General features: G+C 40.8%; 1 protein-coding gene across 15 annotated transcripts in view; it reads right to left on the bottom strand.

Annotated features, from left to right (window-relative positions):
- Positions 1-19,747, bottom strand: part of NFASC (neurofascin) — a 256,804-nt gene that overhangs the window by 121,603 nt on the left and 115,454 nt on the right. For all 15 annotated transcript variants that reach the window (XM_043963346.1, XM_043963350.1, XM_043963348.1 and 12 more), the window contains exon 3: positions 14,144-14,252. In XM_043963346.1, the coding sequence (XP_043819281.1) occupies positions 14,144-14,252 (109 nt within the window). The remainder of the gene's footprint in view (positions 1-14,143; positions 14,253-19,747) is intronic.

Below are 19,747 nucleotides of genomic sequence, written 5' to 3'. Positions count from 1 at the left end.
ATATTTTCTTAAAGGGATTTCAGGCCCTAACAGACTCTGAAAGGAGAGAGCTTCAACTGGATAAGTTACTCAGGACGTGGCCATTCTGAGGGATGTTGCACCAGTCCCACCTCAGGTAAGAACCCCTGATCGAGTTCCAACCTGCGCATTTTACAGATGAGGCAACTGAGGTTCAGAGAGACCCTCCAACTGCATCCGACTTTATTATTCTCAGGTCACCTAAGGGAATGTAGTTCTTCCCAGTTTGATAAATAAGTTGAGGTGACTACAAAGATATAGGGGTCAGTTTCATCAAATAGGCTAGCTGGTCCCTGCAATACATGAGAGACAAGGACATCCCAGGGGCTGAGGTTCAGCCAATACTCTCTGGTTCCACAGTTGTGGCTGCCCTTCTCATCACTTCTCATTCATACCTCAGCTAAGAGGGAGGTAGGCAAGATAAGAAAGGGCAGGTGTCTTAACTACATTGATACTTGACATTTGGATTGTTTTTTACACTTTACAAAAGGCTTCCCCAGGTATTATCTCATTTGATTCTTAAACCACTTTGTGAGGGAGGTATCTATTATTATTTATTTATTCATTTATTTATTATTCTATTTACTCTTCCACTTATTCATTCATTCATTTGTTTGTTTATTCCCATATTAAAAAGAGTATATTTATTAACTGGTTATTATATACCAAAGAAGGTTATGTGGGATAGAGCATTGGGTCTGGACTCCAAATCTGGCCTCAGACACTTACTAGCTCTATGACCATGGGCAGGTCACTTAACCTCTGATTGCCTCAATCCACAGGAGAAGGAAATGGCAAAGGGTCTTTGCCAAGAAAACCCCATGGATGGTATGGTCTATGGGGTCCCAAAAAGTTGGACATGACTGAATGACTGAACAGCAACAATATACCAATCGCTATGCTGGGGACCCAGATATAAGCAAAAAAAAAGATATTCGCTGCTCTCAAAAGGCTTCCCATTCTAGGGGGCAGCTAGGTGGCGCAGTGGATAAAGCACCGGCCCTGGATTCAGGAGTACCTGAGTTCAAATCCGGCCTCAGACACTTACTAGCTGTGTGACCCTGGGCAAGTCACTTAACCCCCATTGCCCTGCTAAAAAAAAAAAAAAGCCTTCCATTCTAATGGCAAAAGACAATGAATAAAGAGGACCTGGTGGCACAGAGAGCTTGGCCCTGGCAAAATGAGGAAAACAATAGCCAAAGAGGTAAGTAACTTGCTCAGGGTTACATAACTTGTTATCAGAAGAGGCAAAATCCAAAATCCAAGTCTGACTCTAAGTGAAATACTGTTTCCATAAATAATAATAATCACTAGCATTTCATATGGTTCTTTAAGGTTTACAAAGTGCTTTCTAAACATCATCTCCTTTTATCCTCATGACAGCTCAGCAAGGTAAATGCTGTTTTTATTCCTATTTTGTCAAAGTAAAGGCAGACAGAGGGTAAGTGACTTGTCTAAGTCACATAGATAGTGTCTGAGACTGAATTTGAACTAACGTTTTCCTGATTCTAGACCCAGCACTCTATTCATTGGTATAGCTATGTGGAGTAGTGGATAGAGTGCCAGGCCTGGAGTCAAGAAGACCTGGGTTCAAATCTGGCCTTGTTGTGTGAGCCTGGGCAAGTCACTTCCCCCTGTTTGCCTCAGTTTCCTGAGATGGAGGAGGAAATGGCAAACCACTCCACTATCTTTACCAACAAACTCCAAATGGGGTCACAAAGAGTTGGATATGACTGAAATGACAAAACTCTCCGTCAAATCCAATCTACAGAACTATTTGTTTGCTGCAATATATTTGATGCGTATGTAGTTTGGGGAGTTTTCAGGGGAAGGAAGATAAGAAGGGCTAAACCGAAAGTGATGGGTCAAAATGACCTTTTAACATGTATTGATGGATCTCCCTTATGCAGACCCCCCCCCCCATATCTCATCTCTGTCTAACTCCCTGTATGACTTCAGGAAAGTTATTTAGCCTCCTCGTTGCTGTTGCTGTTCAGTCATTCAGTCATGTCCGACTCTCTGTGACCCCACTGAGCCTCAGTTTCCTCATCTGTTAAATAAGAACTAGATGGTTGCAGAGGTTCCTTCCAGCTCTATAGATATGACTCTATGACTATGGGCTTTTTTTCCACTGAAGGATCATTTAATAAATAATAATGATTAACATTTTCATAACCCTTTAATGTTTTGCAAAGCGCTTTACATACAGTATCGAATTGAGCCTCACAACAACCCTAAGGTAGGCATTTCCAGTACCATTGTCCCCATTTTACAAACAGGCAAATTAAGATTTGCTCCTTGTCACACAGCTAGCACAAGTCAAAGCTAGGATTGGAACTCCGAGTCCATCATTCCATCCATTTAAGCTCTCACCCTGTTCTCCAAGCAAGATTACAAAGGAGAAATTCAAAGTAACTCTAACAGGCTCACCCCAGGAACTGGAAATATCTGTTTATTTCTAATACTGCTTCAGTACCATCAATGGAAGCCAATGGAACAAGAAATCTGAGTGGAAGGGAGAGAGAACAAATGCCTCTTTCCTCAGAAGAGTTTTGAAAATACCATAATGAAAGAAAAAAAAAACCCTCCAGTAACAACGATGATCCTTTAGTACCCCAGCAAAGCAGCAATGAAGGGCTTCTTGCTTTGTAACACCGCACCCCCCCCCCCCCCCCCCGCTTCCCTTCCCTATCCACAGTGGAGAAAATTTTCACAGCAATTAGACATTTTCACAGATGGGGAAGGAGTGAAACCCCAGAGACCTTCAGGAGAAGAGACACCTTCAACATACCCCTTGGCAGTGTTGGGTGGTGGCAGCAGTGCTTTCCTCTCTGGGACCTACTTTTCAAGGGAAGTGAAGATATGATCTTGGGCAAAGGAGGGGAGGAAAGGAGGGAGAGGCGCTGAGTAACCAATTACAGTGGCTTATAGACACACTGGCTCTAGATGTCCCTGAATCTCAGGGAAATATTACTGAAAAGGACAGCAAAAACCGGAAATATCACCCAGGGTAGATTCAGTCTCTGTGGCCCTGTTTAGAGGCTATATTTGAACGAGGGGAAAGAGTGTGTGAGAAGAACAGCACAGTACAGTGGAAAGAGCCATGGTTCTTTCAATGGAGGGCTGGGGTTCAGATTTTATTTCTGATGCTCCTTCCTACCTAAGTGATGTTGGGCAAGTGTTTTAACTCCTGTACAATGAGGGAGTTGGACCATACAGTCCTTGGAGTTCCTTCTGGATCATCTATGATCTTAAGATAAGGGCATGAGGTGAGAAGACAATTTCCTTCTTTTCTAGCCAGCCTGAGCCCTCTCACCACCTTTGGAAAGTCTTTTCCAGAAGTTCTATGCTTGTGGAGAACCACGCCCCACCCTGCTTTTTCTCTTGCATTAAACCTGGCCTGGAGGTGTGGACTATGAATGGAAACTCTGTGTCACCCCAAAGATAGGGGCCATATGCTGAGGATGTCACTCATTTTAAGCTCTTCATTTGGGAATCCTGAGCCCCAAAGCCTCATTGGAAAACTCATCTGAAAAAAAAATCTCTTTACTCCAGGTAGCAAGGGAGGAAAGCCCAGAGATCAGGATGTCAGAAACAAGAAACCCTCCTTTGCTAAATAGGTTGTTATTTCCTTGAGGACAGAGATGCTGCCTTTTATTTCTTTTTTTCTTTTTTTGTTCAATTGGTTTATTTATTGATTTTGAATTCCTCCCCCCACCTTACAAGTAAAAACAAATTGTAACATTGATTTTTAAAACTTTGTGTTCCAAATTCTCATTCTTCTTCCCTATTCCCTCCTTAAGAACTCAAGCAATTCAATATAAGTTATACACGTGCAGTCGTGCAAAACATAGCAGACAAAAAAAACCAAACCTATAGAAAAAGGAACTAACAACAACAACAACAACAAAATCTACTTCTATCTGTATTCAGTTCTTTCTTTGTAGATGGATTGCATTTTTCCTGTAACTTTTATTTCTTTAACCTCCATGAAGCCTGACAGCACAGGAGATAGATAAGGGATGGTTCAAGAACTACTTCTCAGCTGACTTGTTGGTTAAGGAGGCAATTTGGGGGTAAGGGGTAAAGCATCAGAGGGGGAGTTGGGAGCCCCAAATCCTGGGACTGCTTGAGCATCTGCTTTTTCTTTATGTGGCCTTGGACAAGTTGCTTAGATTTTCTTAACCGTGGCCTTTGGAGAATACACAAAAAGTGGGTGACATATATGAATACAATGAATACAAAATAATATCAATATATTTGTGAATGATATAAGTGAATATATTTATATATTATTTAAAATATATTTATGTATAACATGAATATATTTATATATGATACACAATATATTTGTATATATTAATATACTTATATAGTAATATAGTTAATATACTATATTAATTAATTGCATTGCTTAATTAATATGGTGATATATGTAATATAGTATATCATATGTAATATACTATCGATGAATATCAAAGAAAGTTGACTTAAAGAGTAAGTAATAAGTAATAAGTAATAAAGGGTTCATGGAAGTCTCTCTGGACAAAGAAGAAGTCCAGGCTTCCAGTCTGCAGCATCCTTTGCTTCTTCTGGTTAACTGTGACATTCTGACACATCCTAAGTCTACTTTATACTGCTCATTTCTGCAGCTGTAGCCTCCTGTGTTTAAAGAATCCCATTCTAATAAACCTTCCATTAAGTCCCAACCCCTTACTTCTATCAACTTCTATCAACCCCCTTCCCCAATGCCCCATGTCTTCTGACATCATCTGCTTCCAGATGGGAAGCGGCTGGACATAGCCCAAGCACAGGGAGCCAAGAGCCAGATCAACATTCCCAATGTACTGTCCCTCCATCAATATTGGTTTAGCTGCTGAAATTCCAAGGGCGGTGCAGAGCACAAATGCATTTTTCAGATTCCTGCATGACATGTGATAGGGGGGAGGGGAACACAGGGAGGAGAAGGAAGAAGATGGCAGGAGGTAAAAGCATCTGTTCCCTCCTTCCCTTCAACCCTTTAAATTTACATCAGATACAGACATTAGTCTGGAAAATTATTATCAGGGGCTAAAGTTCTACAGGGATAGAGAGGTGGAAATTCATGGGCATTGGAGGGAGATGGCGCCAGGGAGAGGGGAGGCCACAGAAGGGCCCTTTCCAGGTATAAGATGTAGTATTTTAGCTGAAAGTCATTTCCAGAAAACCTACAGCCAGGAATGTGGTGCTCTACAAAGACATTTTGGAAAGGACATCTCTATGTCTTATATTCTGGACTCTGTCATATATCAGTAAATATGACAAACTCTTAGTCATCACCAGGATTGTAGCATCTGAACAAGGAAAAAACCCAGAGTGAGGCACCTCAACAAAACACTTTGTAACGATTGGAATGACGCCACCTGCTGGAGACTTACTGTAGAAGAGTTCTGCCCATGAAGCGAAGGTCTTTGAGGGCAAGACCAGGAGTCTTTTCTTTGGCGTCAGGAAGTGACGCAGGCTAGTGGGAGGAGGAAGGAAGAGACTGGCGCTCAGTCTCGGGCTCTTTCCTCTGGACTCTGGCGGAGAAGGGAGCTAGAAATGTGCTCTCCCTTTAATAGATAGGAATCTAGGCCTTTCTCTCTCTCTTTACCAAATTCTTATTCTCCTTAATAAATGCTTAAAAGTCTAACTCTTGCTAAAGCTTATAATTTATTGGCGACCACTCATTAGATATTTTAGACAGACTAGCTAGAATTTTAGCCCTTAACAACTTCAGCCTCTGAGGAAGGGAATAGGTTATTTAGGGATCAGTAGAGAGAAGTGGGAAGGGGACCAGAAGAAGTCACATCAGGGTTTAACACTGGCACACACTAGGTGCTTAATCAATTCTTTCTCATTCTCTCTTTTCTCTTGGTCTCTCTCTGTGTCTCTGTCTTTGTCTATCTGCCTCTCTTTGGACTCAGAAGATATGAGGTGAAAATAGCAGGGGCACCTGGGTTGAGGTTTTATACCTTTGTGCCTTGTGGAAGTGGAAAGCACATTGGCTTAGATTCACAGGACCTACCTGGATTTAAAGTCCACCTCTGAAACTGAAACCTATATGACCTTTTCACTGGATGTCACTTTCATTATCTGTAAAATGGGAGCACTGGACTAGATCAAAGCTTCTTAAACTGTGGGTTGAGACCCCATATGGGGTTGCATAAATGAGTGTGGGGGGAGTCGCAAAAAATTTGGCAACAGTAAAAGGTTATGTGTGCCTATTTTATATGCCTATATACCCAGGATTGTGTAAAAATTTCTCAGGCAAAAAGAGATCTTGAATGGAAAAAATTTAAGAAGCCCTGGCCTAGATGTCTGAGGTCTCTTCCAGTTCCCTATGATCTCATAGCTACATCAATTTCTGTAGTTATTGGACCCCAGGAAAAGGTGGTAGGCCAGGGCTTAGATGGGTCTTGTGAAGGCATCAGTTCTTTGAATTCAGGATCAATGTGCCTTCCACTAGACAAAGTTGTTGTTCAGCCATGTCTGACTTTTCCTGACCCCATTTGGGGTTTTCTTGGTAAGGACACTAGAGGGGTTTGCTATTTCCTTTTCTAGCTCATTTTACAGATGAAGAAACTGAGGGAAACAGGGTTGAGCCACTTGCCCAGGGTCACACAGCTAGTAAGTGTCTGAGGTCAGATTTGAACTCACAAAGATGAGTCTTTTTGACTCCTGGCTCTATCCACTGCACCACCTAGCTATCTCTAGAAGTACAAGTAGAAAAGTAGAAAAACTCTACCTATGAGCACTGCCCCTTAGGTGACACAGAAGGAAATGGTGATATTAGACAATCCAGTTCCTGATAACTGTCCCTGGAGAAGGCCCAGTGATCCAGATATTGGGAGGAGGTTGGATGAAGGGAGTGTTGTAGTACAAAGTTCGGCTGATCCCCTTATTTAATCCCCCCAATCATTTCCCATGGAGATTTCTGTGGTCTCCCTCATCCAGGGTTATATGTCCTCAGGCATCCACAGTACCCTGTACTCAAGAGAGGTGGGGCTGGGGTAGGTGGGAACCCAGGAGCAGGGATGGGTAGAGAGCTAACAAGCATGAAAGCAATTAACCAAATGGATCCATTTGGATAATTGGGGTTCTGGAGAAGCCGGGTGACTTCTAGGCCATGCGTCAGAGGACAGGTGTCTGCCCCCTTGACCGAAACTGGTAAGCCAGAATGCTAGGCTGGCTGAGCTGTTCTGCATGTGGGGGTGGGGTGGGGATTAAGTCCAAGCAAGTGACAGAGGCACTCTGCTGCTTGCTGGGAGGGGGCTGGAAAGCAGGAGCAGATGCCATAAGGCAGTTCCAGATGGCGGCGACTTTGGAAACAAAAGGCAAAGAGCCAGAGGGAACAGAGGATGGGGACATGAGGAAGCCTCTCCTTTACCAGGGCTCATTGTCAGAACAACCTGATCAGAGAGAATTAGATCCACACCTGGATACTGACAGCAGGTGGAGGCAACTGAGCTAACTTGGCCTCTGAGTTCCAGGCAATATTTCACGATGACAATTATGGACATCAGCATCATTCCTGGAACAGAAGACCAAATGTAAACCAGGCAATGGAACTCAAGAAAACTGGATAAATTCCACCTTAGCCAAGATTTCTTCCTAGTTCCTGCTTGGAAGTCCCTTATACACATCTTCAACCTTCCAAATGGACCTCTGAGATAGCTATGTCCACATCAATGATAACAAGACTGGTGGAGACACAGAAGAAGAAAGACTGATTTTAAGGAACAAGGAAATGTAGGTTCTGAAAAATGAGGAATCTTAGATCACCTCTAAGATCTCTATTAGTTCTTCCAATACCTAACACATAGTAGGTGGGGTAAGCTAGGAGGTTCAATAGATAGAGCACTAGCCCCAAAGTTGGAAGAACCTGAGTTCAAATCTGACCTCAAACACTTGACACTGACTAGCTGTGTGACCCTGGGCAAGTCACTTAACCCCAATCGCCTTAAACATCTGGGGCCATCTCCAGTCGTCCCAATATATATCTTGCCACTGGACCCAGATGGCTCTGGAGGAGAGAGTGAGGTTGGTGACCTTTCACAGTCCTCCCTCACTTAAATTCAATTCATTGCAAGTCATGACATCACTTTCCTGATGTCAGGGTCTTCTCTGAGAACAAAGGACAAACAACGACATAGTAGGCACCTGATAAATGTTTGTTGACTGACTTCCAGTTTTAATATCTATGATTCTAGTACTGTGATGCTACTCTGTAAAGCTGTGTGACCTTAGGAAAGACACTTGGATTTTAAGCCTCATATTTAAATGGTGAGGATAACTGTAGATCAAATGCCATGATGTATTTTTATTGTTCGGTTATTTTTCAGTCATGTCCAACTCTCCATGACCCCCCTTGGGGTTTTCTTGGCAAAGATATTGGAGTGGTTTGCCATTTCCTTCTCCACATCATTTTACAGATGAGGAAACTGCAGTCAACGGGGTGAAGCAACTTGCCCAGGGTCACACAGCTTGGAAGTGTCTGAGGTCAGATTTGAACTCAAAAAGATAAGTCTTCCTGACTTCAGGCCCAGGGCTTCATGCACTATGGCACCACCCCACTGCCCCACCATGATGGGGATATATACAAATGATTTGAAGAATTTAAAAGGGCCACTTCATATGGGAACAAAAATAATTGTTTACAAAGTGGATGCCCAATGACTGACTGAAGAAGTCATACTATATGAAACTGGGGGTGGTAACTGCACCTACCAATTGTTGTGAGGCTCAAATGAGAAAGTATTTGTAAAATGCTTAGCACATAGTAGGCACTTAATAAATGCTTGTTTCCTTCCTTTCTTCCTTCATTGCACCCTAAGAAAAGGTGAATAGGAGGAATTCAGAGAAACACAGGGAGATGTCAAGTAAGCAAAATCAGGAGAGGATATACACAATGACTATGTAACATTAGCGAAAAGGACCCTGAAAGAAAGCTGAATGGTGTGTAATTATAACAACCAGTCTTAAGGGAAATGAATCTCTCTCCTTTCCTTGGACAGGTGGGGAGCCATATACATAGGATATTACTTTTTCCATCAGGTGTGGTTACCATATTGGTTTTGCTCAACTGTTTTTCCTTTGTCATAAAGGTGTAGGGGAGATGAAATGGGGAAGGGTTTTTTTGACATATCTAGAAATGACTAATTAAATTTTTAAGACCCATAAAACCTTATTTTTTTTAAAAAAAAGAACTCTTAAAAGTGCTATATGGATATTAGGATAAATACAATCAGTGAAGCTAGAATAAGAGAAATTGCAAAGATATTTGCATCAGATATCAACTACAAAGTCAGATAGCCACAATATAGAGGGAATTGACACAGATATGACCCCATAGATAAGTGGTCAAAGAGTGTTTGCTCTTTAGAAAAGGATTGCAAACCATAAGTGACCATTTTAAAACAGGCTCCAAATCATTAATAGTGAGATAAATGCAAATTAGAACAACACTAAGTTTTCACCTCTTATCTTGCAAATTGGCAAAGATAATGAAAAACAGGAATAATTGATGTTAGAGAGATTGTGCGAAGTCAGGCATACTAATACACTCTTGGTGGAGCTGTAAATTAGTCTAACAGTTCTGGCTATTAATTTGGAATTCTGCAAGAAAATAACTAAACTGTCCATAATACCCTGTGAGCCATCATCTCACTATTATCATCTACTCTAAGGAAATCCAAGTTAGAAACAAAGGTCCCACATACACCAAAGTATTCAGAGCATTACCCTTTGTGGGAGAAAAGAACTAAAAACAAAGTGGGTGCCTAGTAGTTGGAGGATAACTGAAAAATGTGTGGTATGTGAATGTGATGAAATATTATTGTATAAGAAATGATAAATACTAGAAATTTAGAGAGTTATGAGATTTATATGAACTGAGTCAGTGAAATAAGTAGAACCAGATATATATTTATATAATGTATGATATATTTTATATATCTACATATATAAAATATAAATATATATTTATACACAAATATATAAATATTAAATTTATATAAAATATTTGGTTCTACTTATTTCACTGACTCAGTTCATACAAATCTTCAATATATATTCAGATATAAATCATATATTTTTTTTAATTTTTAAAATTTTTAAAAATTTTTTGTGGGGCAATGAGGGTTAAGTGACTTGCCCAGGGTTACACAGCTAGTAAGTGTCAAGTGTCAGAGGCTAAATTTGAACTCAGGTCCTCCTGAATCTAGGGCTGGTGCTTTATCCACTGCACCAACCTAGCTGCCCCCCAATATATTTATTTTCAATGACTACAACTATGTAAATGAAAAATTTACTAATGGGAAACTAAAAAAAAAAAACCCAACAACTAGATTTGTGATTTCAATTTGGTGTAGGAAGCTACTGGTGAGGCAACTTCCAACAAAGTAGGTTAGCACCTATTCTATATAGATTTAGAGTTGCCTGGGGCTTGGAGAAATTGAGTTGACCAGAGTCACACAAACAGTATGGGTCAAAGGTGGGATCTGAACCCAAGTTTTCCTGACTCTGTAGCCAGGTCTTTATCCATACTGCATTCCTCTGAGGAGGTTTTGATATGGAGCAGGGGGAAAGTTTTTCTCTTCCTAGAAATGACTAAGATGTAAAGTCAAAGGCATCAATAAACTGAATTTAAAATATATATATGGGGGCAGCTAGGTGGTACAGTGGATAAAGCACTGGCCCTGGATTCAGGAGGACATGAGTTCAAATCTGGCCTCAGACTCTTGACACTTACTAGCTGCGTGACTCTGGGCAAGTCACTTAACCCTCATTGCCCCACAAAAAAATAAAAAAATAAAAAAAGTATGGTATTATCATTAGGTTAGAAACATTCAGAGGATAGAGGCTATGCCTAATTTGCCCTCTATAGTGCTCAGCACCAACAATAATACTGAAGTTAGTTTGGGTTGACAGAGATGATATTTCCCTTTTACTGGGGTCATAGCACTGGGGCCTCCCATTCTTACAATCCCAGATTTGGGTAGAAAAAAAGAAAGTGGGTGGGAGTGGAAAAGACTGGGAAGGGGTGCTGAACCCAAGACAAAACAGAGTAGTGATGCAACATTGGATTTCAACACGAATCCTTCACAACCTCAGTGAACCACTACTGTTAGTTTATATCATTTATGTATCCATTTATATAAATCTTCATGGCATTATCTGGAGTGAGTGGACTCGAAATACAATAAAAGAAAGGCAGTAGGGGCAGATTAGTATTTCCACTCAATATTCAGGGCCACTGCAGAAGGAAATGGTCCAGCAGGCAATGGGGTGGATTTCCTAAACCTAGCAAAATTCTGGAGGTAAGCCACGAAGATGCCCAGAGGGCTCAAAGCCAGAGAAGCAGGGGTTTCTGAGAGACCATACCTGAGATGTACCTGCCTTCTACTTAAAATACAAAAACAAGTGGAAAGCTTACTAAGCATGCCCTATGCTTTATGCCTACTCCCTAGCTGGACCCTATTCATGGGAGAACAGAAAGCATTTGGAGAGAAACCTGAGGGGAGGAAGAAAAACTGTATGAGATGTCAAACCCAAGGAATTAAGAGATCCATTCTGACTTCTGAGCACCATATCAGGTCTCCCCCAGTTCTGAAGCTCAGGCGATAAGCCCATGATAAATTGCAAATTATTTTACCATTAAAATTTCATACCTCACTTCTTTCATTTCCTTCCCTACTACCCAAGGGGGGCTGAGGCTAAAACTAGCATTGCTTCAGGGCAAAAGGAAGTTTGAATCCCAGATGGGACAATCCAGATCTCAGAAACACTGAGTTGCTCTAGTTAGATCTCCCCCTGTGGTCACTCTCTGTGCCCTTGGACAGCTGTTCATCTGCCAAAGGCCAATTGTTCTCCACCTCCTAACCCTCCCTTGAGGGTCCCTCATATATCCTCTGGAGGCCCTCTCTCTGATGATCCCCCATATGTCTGAGCTGTCACTCACAATGCTAACAAAAGACTAGGAGGAAGACATAAGCTTAGGGGTGGGGGAAGAGGGTCAGAGGCTAGGCTGTTTGCCGATTCTTTAGTAAAGGTGATCACCCTGGACAATAACTTAATACTCATGTCTAATGACTGCATCTGCTTGGTAAGGGAAAGCCAACATCGACCCAGCTCCATGCTTTTCAAAGAAGAGGGATCCACTCTGCAGCTGGTAACTCGGCCTTTATACACAGCCCTGCAAAACAACCTTCCCTGGACAAAAACAAGGGCAGTAGAAGACCTAGGCTTGACCTTCTGTAAAAACTCTTTGCATGACTTTTTTCCACTCCTCCTTACATAGAGCAAATGGAAATCAGAGGGAAGGCACTTCAACTGCTAAAGGAGACACTTAGGTTACATGTAAGAAAACATTCCCTGAAGATGAAGGGTTGTTGTTTTTTGTTTTGTTTTTTTGTATTGTGATGGGTAACTAGGAGAGTTGTTGGTTTACAGTTTTTAAATACCTCCCCAATCCTTCGTGGTAAAACAATATCAGGAAGTTCTTCCTAATGTCTAACCTAAAAATCCATGCTGCAATTTCATTGTAATTTCTTCATTCTGAGATTCTCTGAAGGAGGAAAATAGCTAACCCCACCCACCTACCCCCATGATTCTTCAGAGACTCTTACGCATTTGCAAAAGTCTTCCAGTCTTCTTTTCTCCAGGAAAAAAAAAGAAGAATGAATTCTAAGGACAATAACCTTCAGAGAGGGAAGGTTTTATTCATATATCCCTGGTAACCAAGGTGTACTGAGACAAAATTCTGATAGCCCCTATGAGCCAAGGTAACAGACACCTATGTGTATGCATCTGTGTGTATATATAATATGTATGTATAGATATACACACATATTAAACACACACATATATATACACACAACCAAATCTTCTCATGGTACTGATTTATTTAGTATAGATTTAAAAAAATTTTTTTCATAAATATTTTTATTTAAAGTTCTGAGTTCCAAATTCTATTTCTCCCTCCCTCCCTCTCCTCCCCCATCCCCGAGGCAGTAAATAATCAGAGATAGGTTATACATGTGCAATTGTGTAAAACATTACCACTTTAGTTATTTTGCATAAGAAAATTCAAAAGAAAAACAAGAAAGAAAATGAAAAATAGCATACTTCAATCTGTGTTTAATCAATATCAGTTCTTTCTCTGGAGGTGGATAGTATGTTTCATCATTAGTCCTTTGGGATTGTCTTGAATCATTGTATTGCTGAGAATAGTTGTCATTCACAGCTCTTCATCAAACAATATTGCTGTCTCTGTGCACAATGTTCTCCCGGTTCAGCTCACTTAACTACATATCCGTCTTTCCAGGCCTTTCTGAAATCATCCTGCTTGTCATTTCTTATAGCACAATAATATTCCATAATCATCATCATCATATACCACAGATTGTTTATCCATTCTCCAATTGATAGGCATTCCTTTGATTTCCAGTTCTTAGCCACCACAAAAAGAGCTGCTAGAAATATTTTTGCATAAATAGGTCTTTTTCTTTTTGGGGGGATGTCTTTGGGATATAAACCTATCAGTGGTATTGTTGGATCAAAGGGCATGTACAGTTTGATAGCCCTTTGGGCATAGTTCATGGTACTGATTTAGACTGTGGTTTGTCTCTTGGTAGTCTCTGATATACCATGTTTGATTTCCTGAGAGTTGAGAGCTTCTGACTGAACTGGTTTAAGATTGCAGAATTTCAGATTTGGAAAGGACTTCAAAGTTCATCCAATCCAAACCATACCTGAAGCTTGACTGACTATGACAACATTCCTGACAAGTGGCCCTACAGACTATACGTGAGAACCTTCAATGACCCGGAACCCAGTAAGCTCTGTAGTAGCCCTTTCCACCTATTCCTTACATTAAGCCTAAATCTGCCTTTTTTCACCTTCTACTCCTTTCTCCTGGTTCTGTCTTTTGGGGCCAAGTTGAACAAGCCAATTCAAATTCTACACAATACTACAAATATTTGAAGACTATTCCTTTCCATAAAGATGCCATAAGCCTTGCAAATGTTTTACCCAGCCAAATAACTATCTTCCCCCAGGGTTTTGTTTCCTTAAACATGGCTCCCACAACCCAGAATGCACCTACCTTCTCTGTTTCGTTCACCCGCCTTTTCAAAACAGTATTGGAGGCACTGTCCTGGCCAGCAGAGGGATGGAAAACTCCACTTTCCCAAACTGCACATAAGTCAAGTGATCTGTCTCAAAACACAAAGGAAATTCATAGAGTTACTCCAGGAGAAAGCTCTGTGGTTTAGGACTGGACATTTCCCTAGAGGTTTATATAAACACAGATCAATTTACCCATAATGGCTTTATTAATTTTCATACTATCACCAGGAAAGTTATTCAATTTAACAAACATTTATTGTCTATCATAAGAGTTTAGTCTAATTATCAATACAACAAAAAAGACAGATGCCCTGTGGGAGATTTACAAATAGACTTGGAGGAGAGTCACTGGGGAAAAGATGTGGATGGATTATAATCTGTGGTATTGGAGAAAGCTCTCCCATCAATGAGATCTCAGATCTAATCAAATTGACACCCATGGTTTTCTTCTGGCTACTATTATTCTTCCCCTTCTATAAGTAAGAAAAGAGGCTCAGGGAGATTTACTGGGAAGTAGAAAGTAGGAAACAGGGGTTCTGGTCTTGGCTTTGCCTCAAGCTCCTCATCTGTCAAATGGGAAGAATAATTTCTGTCTTCTAAGGCACAGGTTCTTACCTTGAGGTCCATGAATTTGTTAAAAAAATTTTGATGACTGTATTTCAATATAATTAGTTTCCCTTGTTTATATTATGCATTAAAAAGAAGAAGCCTCTAGGCTTTACCACATTGTCAAAGTGGTCTGTGACACCAAAATGTCAACTCCATGAACATTTATTATTAATTTATCAATTATTTTTTTAATCATAAAAGTATTTTATTATTTTCCAGTTACATGTAAAAGATATGTTTTTATTTTTTTATATATTTTTAAATTAATAAAGTATTTTATTTTTTTCCCATTACATGTAAAGATAATTCTCAACTTTTGTTTATACAAGCTTTCCAATTTCAGATTTTTCTCCCTCCCTCCCCTCCCTCCCCCCTCCCCTAAACAGCAGGTAATCTGATATAGGTTATATATATATAATTTATTAATTATTAATAAATGTTTACTACATGCCAAACACTGTGTTAAGCACTGGGAATACAAATATAAGCAGAAAGACATTCTTGGCCATCAAGGAGCTTACATTCCAATGGAAGAAGACAACACATAAAAGGAAGTTTGAAAAAGCAAGGGGAATAAGAGACTCACTTGCAGGCATGTTAAAGAGTAGAGCCCAGAGAGGAATGAAGGTAAAGAAGGAAAAAAAAAAGGTTAAGAACCTTAGCTAAAAGGGGCTTATATCAAGATCAAATGAGAGAAAACATGCAAAAATACTTTGGAAAAAAGTACAAAAGTCCTAGCATTATTATCTTTACTATTTGGGATACTTGATGCTTTGGGGGAGTTATCTGATATGAAAAGCAAGAGGAGACCTGATCCCTGGAAGGCTTCAAGAAAAGCTACTCTGATGACAGCCTTCTCAGTATATTGAGGCACCACATTCTGATTCTGGAGGGACCTGACAAAGATACCCAGGCAGGAAGTGACTACAGGGGTCATCTGAATTATAGCAGTGGAAAGATGAGGCTTCCTTCTAGATATGAAAAAGGGGAAAAAAAAGAAGAAGATTGGGGGACAATGGTATCTGATGATGTTCCCTGGCTCTGAAGATGCTGATGGGTCCTGGTGTCAGAAGGTCTTTTGTTATTTTTCAAAGGCCTATCCTTGGATTTCTCCACAACAAAATTTTAATCTCAGGCAAGTTTCCCCATATCACTTAGTAAGTCCCCAGGTCTCTTCCCTCCCCGTAAATGTCTGAGAACAGGATATGAAAATGCGTTTTTTAAAAGTCTTATTTTTATTGACTTCTGTCTACTCATTTTGAGATTAGGGCTTCCTATCTTGCCCAGACTAGAAATGCAGGGGCTACTCACAGGCCCAGTTCCAGTACTCATCAGCATGAGAGCTTTGACTAGCTCTGTTTCTAACCTGGCTGGTTCTCCCCTCCTTAGGCAGCCTGGTGATTCTTGGGGAGCTCACCATATATTAGTGCCAGACTTAATGAGGACACTCTATCAGCCTCAGCCTCAGCCTCAGCCTGACCAGTAGCTGGGATTACCTACCAGTATGTGTCATCATATCTGTTGATAACTTTGTTTTCACATTCCTTTTATTTTTCAATATATCCCTCTCTTCCTCTGTCCAGTGAGCCATCCCTTGTATTAAAGACTTAAAAAGTGAAAAAAGTGGGAGATTGAAGGTCAGGGGAAAGGGAAAGAGGTTTTTCTCTTTTAAAAAGAGAGAAAAGCAAAACCAATAAACTGTGTTTGAAAGTATTTATTTAATATTCCATAGTCTGCCATCTCTGCAAAGGGGGAAGGGAGGTGCATTTTCTCAATTCTTTTATGCAGCCAAAATAAGTCATAAAGAAGCAGGTTGGAGGATGAATAGGATCTGGTGGCATTCAGTTACATTTATTTTGTTTTTTTGTTTTTTGTTTTTGCAGGGCAATGAGGGTTAAGTGACTTGCCCAGGGTCGCACAGCTTAGTTAAGTGTCAAGTGTCTGAGGCTGGACTTGAACTCAGGTCCTCCTGAATCCAAGGCCAGTGCTTTATCCACTGTGCCACCTAGCTGCCCCCTATTCAGTTACATTTTTAAAAATTCTTTCTATTTGTTGTCATCGTATATCTTGTTTTCTTGGTTCTGTTTACTTTATTCTACCTCAGTTTATACAAATCTTCCCATACTCCTCTATATTTTTCATTTTTTGCTAATTTCTTGTGTCACAGAAAGAGTCTTCTTCTCTTCCCTAAAAGTGGGTTTTCCTATGTCATCCAGGCTGGAAATTCAGTGGCCACTGACAGGCTCAATTCCAATACTGATCAACATGGAAGTTTTAATCCACTCTTTTTTTTTTCCAACCTGGAATGATTCACCGCTCCTTAGGCAGCCTGGTGGCTGCCCGATCCTGGGGATTCACCATATTGGTTCTAGACTTAGTGTCTAGAATCAGACAGTGTCTGATTAGTGTCTACAGTTTAATGTCTACAATCAGAAGTCAGAATTCCCGAACTCAAGCAATCGACTTGCCTTAGCCTCCTCAACAGCAGGTACTATGGGAGTGTGCTATGATGCATAATATTCTACTGCACTCTTGTACCAGCTTCCAGCCAGAATGCCAGAAAGAAAAAAAAAAACTTCCTCCCAGCACACTCCACACAGCCCCCAGCCAATTGGATGGCCACTCTGACAGTCACATGACTGCCCTCACTAGGATTCCAATCATTATAATTTTGCCAAGCCCATGTAGGGGTCCGAGAGTGGTGATGACATGACGTGAGGTGCCAGCGCCATGGCGATGGCTACAACCAGAGGGTGGAGCAACTTGCAGTTTGCGGAGCCCCGGACCAGTGCGCTCAGAGGCATAAAAACCTCAAATAGCAATTCTTTACATGACTAAGTGTCAAGTGTCTGAGGCCAGATTTGAACTTATGTCCTCCTGACTCCACAGCCAGTGCTCTATCCACTGTTCTACCTATGGGCCCCTGAATCTTAGGAAACAAACAAATGAATAATTCTATATGCATATGTACATGTATGTATACATGTACATGTATATGCACACATATGAGTTCAAATACAGCCTCAGTTACTTATTAGCTGTGTGACTCTGGGCAAGTGGCTTAACTCTGTTTGCCTCAGTTTCCTCATCTGTAAAATGAACTGGAGAAGAAAATGGCAAACCACACCAGTATCCTTGCCAAGAAAACCCCATGGACAGTATGGTCTATGAGGTCATGAAGAATTAGATATGACCGAACAAATGGGGAGACCCAGAGAAGGAAGGGGAAAGCATTTCAAGCAAGGAAAATGGCATGAGAGAAGGCACAGAAGTGGGGAAAGTATGAGGCATGTTTGGGGAATACAGTAGATTGATGTAGTGGGAGGAGAGAAAGGAGACACAGAGAAGAAGCACATTCTAGAAGACCTTGAATAAGGAGCTGGACTTTGTCCTGCAGGAAATGGGGAAAGCATTGCAGGTTTGTGAGCAGATGAGTGACATGATCAAAGTGATATTTTAGGAAAAATTCATCTGATGTCAATGTGCAGAATGAACTGGATAGAGGGAAGAGTTAAGTCCTGGAAGGAAGAACTATTAGTTATTCAAGAATCGATAGCAGTATTTGGTGATTAGCTAGTTATGGAGGGTAGGGACAACGTTTTTAAGTATAGGTCATAGAGAGAAAATGAGCCTAAGGGTATCACAGGATTCAAGTCAGGGGAACTTTAGAGATTGTCTCCAGAGGCCCCTTTAACAAAACCCAGAGTGGAGTGATTTGCCCAAGGCATTATGAGGGATACATTGGCAGCATTAACTTCACTGTCAAACTTTTATTCCACACTAAGATAGTCACCTTCTTCTGGGGAAACTGAGACCCTTCTCTTTGGGCAGTGTGCTTTCCAAAGTCCCTTTGGTCTTTTTTTGTTTTTTGTTTTGGTGAGGAAATTGGGGTTAAGTGACTTGCCCAGGGTCACACAGCTTAGTAAGTGTTAAGTGTCTGAGGCCGGATTTGAACTCAGGTCCTCCTGACTCCAGGGCCAGTGCTCTATCCACTGAGCCACCTAGCTGCCCCTCTTTTTCTTTCTTTTAAAAATGGTCCCATCTGCATATCCTAACCAGTGTGTCTGTCTTTGATTATAAGCTCCCAGATGACAGAGGAGTCCACATGGATTTCTTTGTACAGAGCCTAGCAAAGTGTCAGAAGTGTCAAATGGTTATTTAATCCTTTTAAAAAAAAGACAACAATCAAAGGGAAAGTCATCAGCCCAGGAACTACAGAAGATCTCAGGCACAACATTCCACAAGATAAAAAAAATGAAGAGGTTTAGAACTCATGGGATACATCACTCACTCATAGCTGCTTATCTTTCTTATCCTGAAATATTCCCCAGATCCTCTCATCCTACCCAGTGGGAGTAAGTGCCCGCTGTTCCCTCTGGGATTAATATGTTGCTAATAACAGGGCAATAACTATAAAAATGCTGAGATGTTTAGGTCTTCACTTTGGACATTCACCTTGGGCAGAATAGAGCCTCTCTACAAAGACTTAGTACCCAGTTCCTTTTCATCCTTTCCAAAACAGGACATAAAAAAGGAAGTTTCACCTACATGAATGTTTTAGTGGATAAGAAAGTTTGGGTCATTTTGCTCAGAAATAAATCTTAAAAATATGGTTCATATTAAGCACAAATTATATTAAACACCTACTATGTGCAAGGCCTGAAAGGTAGGGTGATAACATTGGTTAGAGTTAGCTTCAATTAGGACACCTGAGTTCTAGTCCTTGGTCTGACACATCCTGGGGAATGGGGGGTGGGGACTGACCCTGAGACAGTCCCTTAAGCTGTCATGCCTCCAGAGAACTCTGACTAGAGGTGGCAGAATAACTGCTAATTTGCATGGATATAGGGAGTTCCTTGTACCAATGGAATCTGAGGTACTAGAGATAGAAAGACAAAAACAAGCCAGTCTTTGTCCTCATGGAGGACAAAGTAGTGGAAGAAGGAGGCACTACAGTGTATATTCAGGCAAA

The sequence above is a fragment of the Dromiciops gliroides genome, chromosome 4 (genome assembly GCF_019393635.1).
Source record: "Dromiciops gliroides isolate mDroGli1 chromosome 4, mDroGli1.pri, whole genome shotgun sequence".
Lineage (NCBI taxonomy): Eukaryota > Metazoa > Chordata > Mammalia > Microbiotheria > Microbiotheriidae > Dromiciops > Dromiciops gliroides.
The sequence above is the reverse complement of the archived record's forward strand: the minus strand, read 5'-3'. Positions and strand labels throughout refer to the sequence as shown.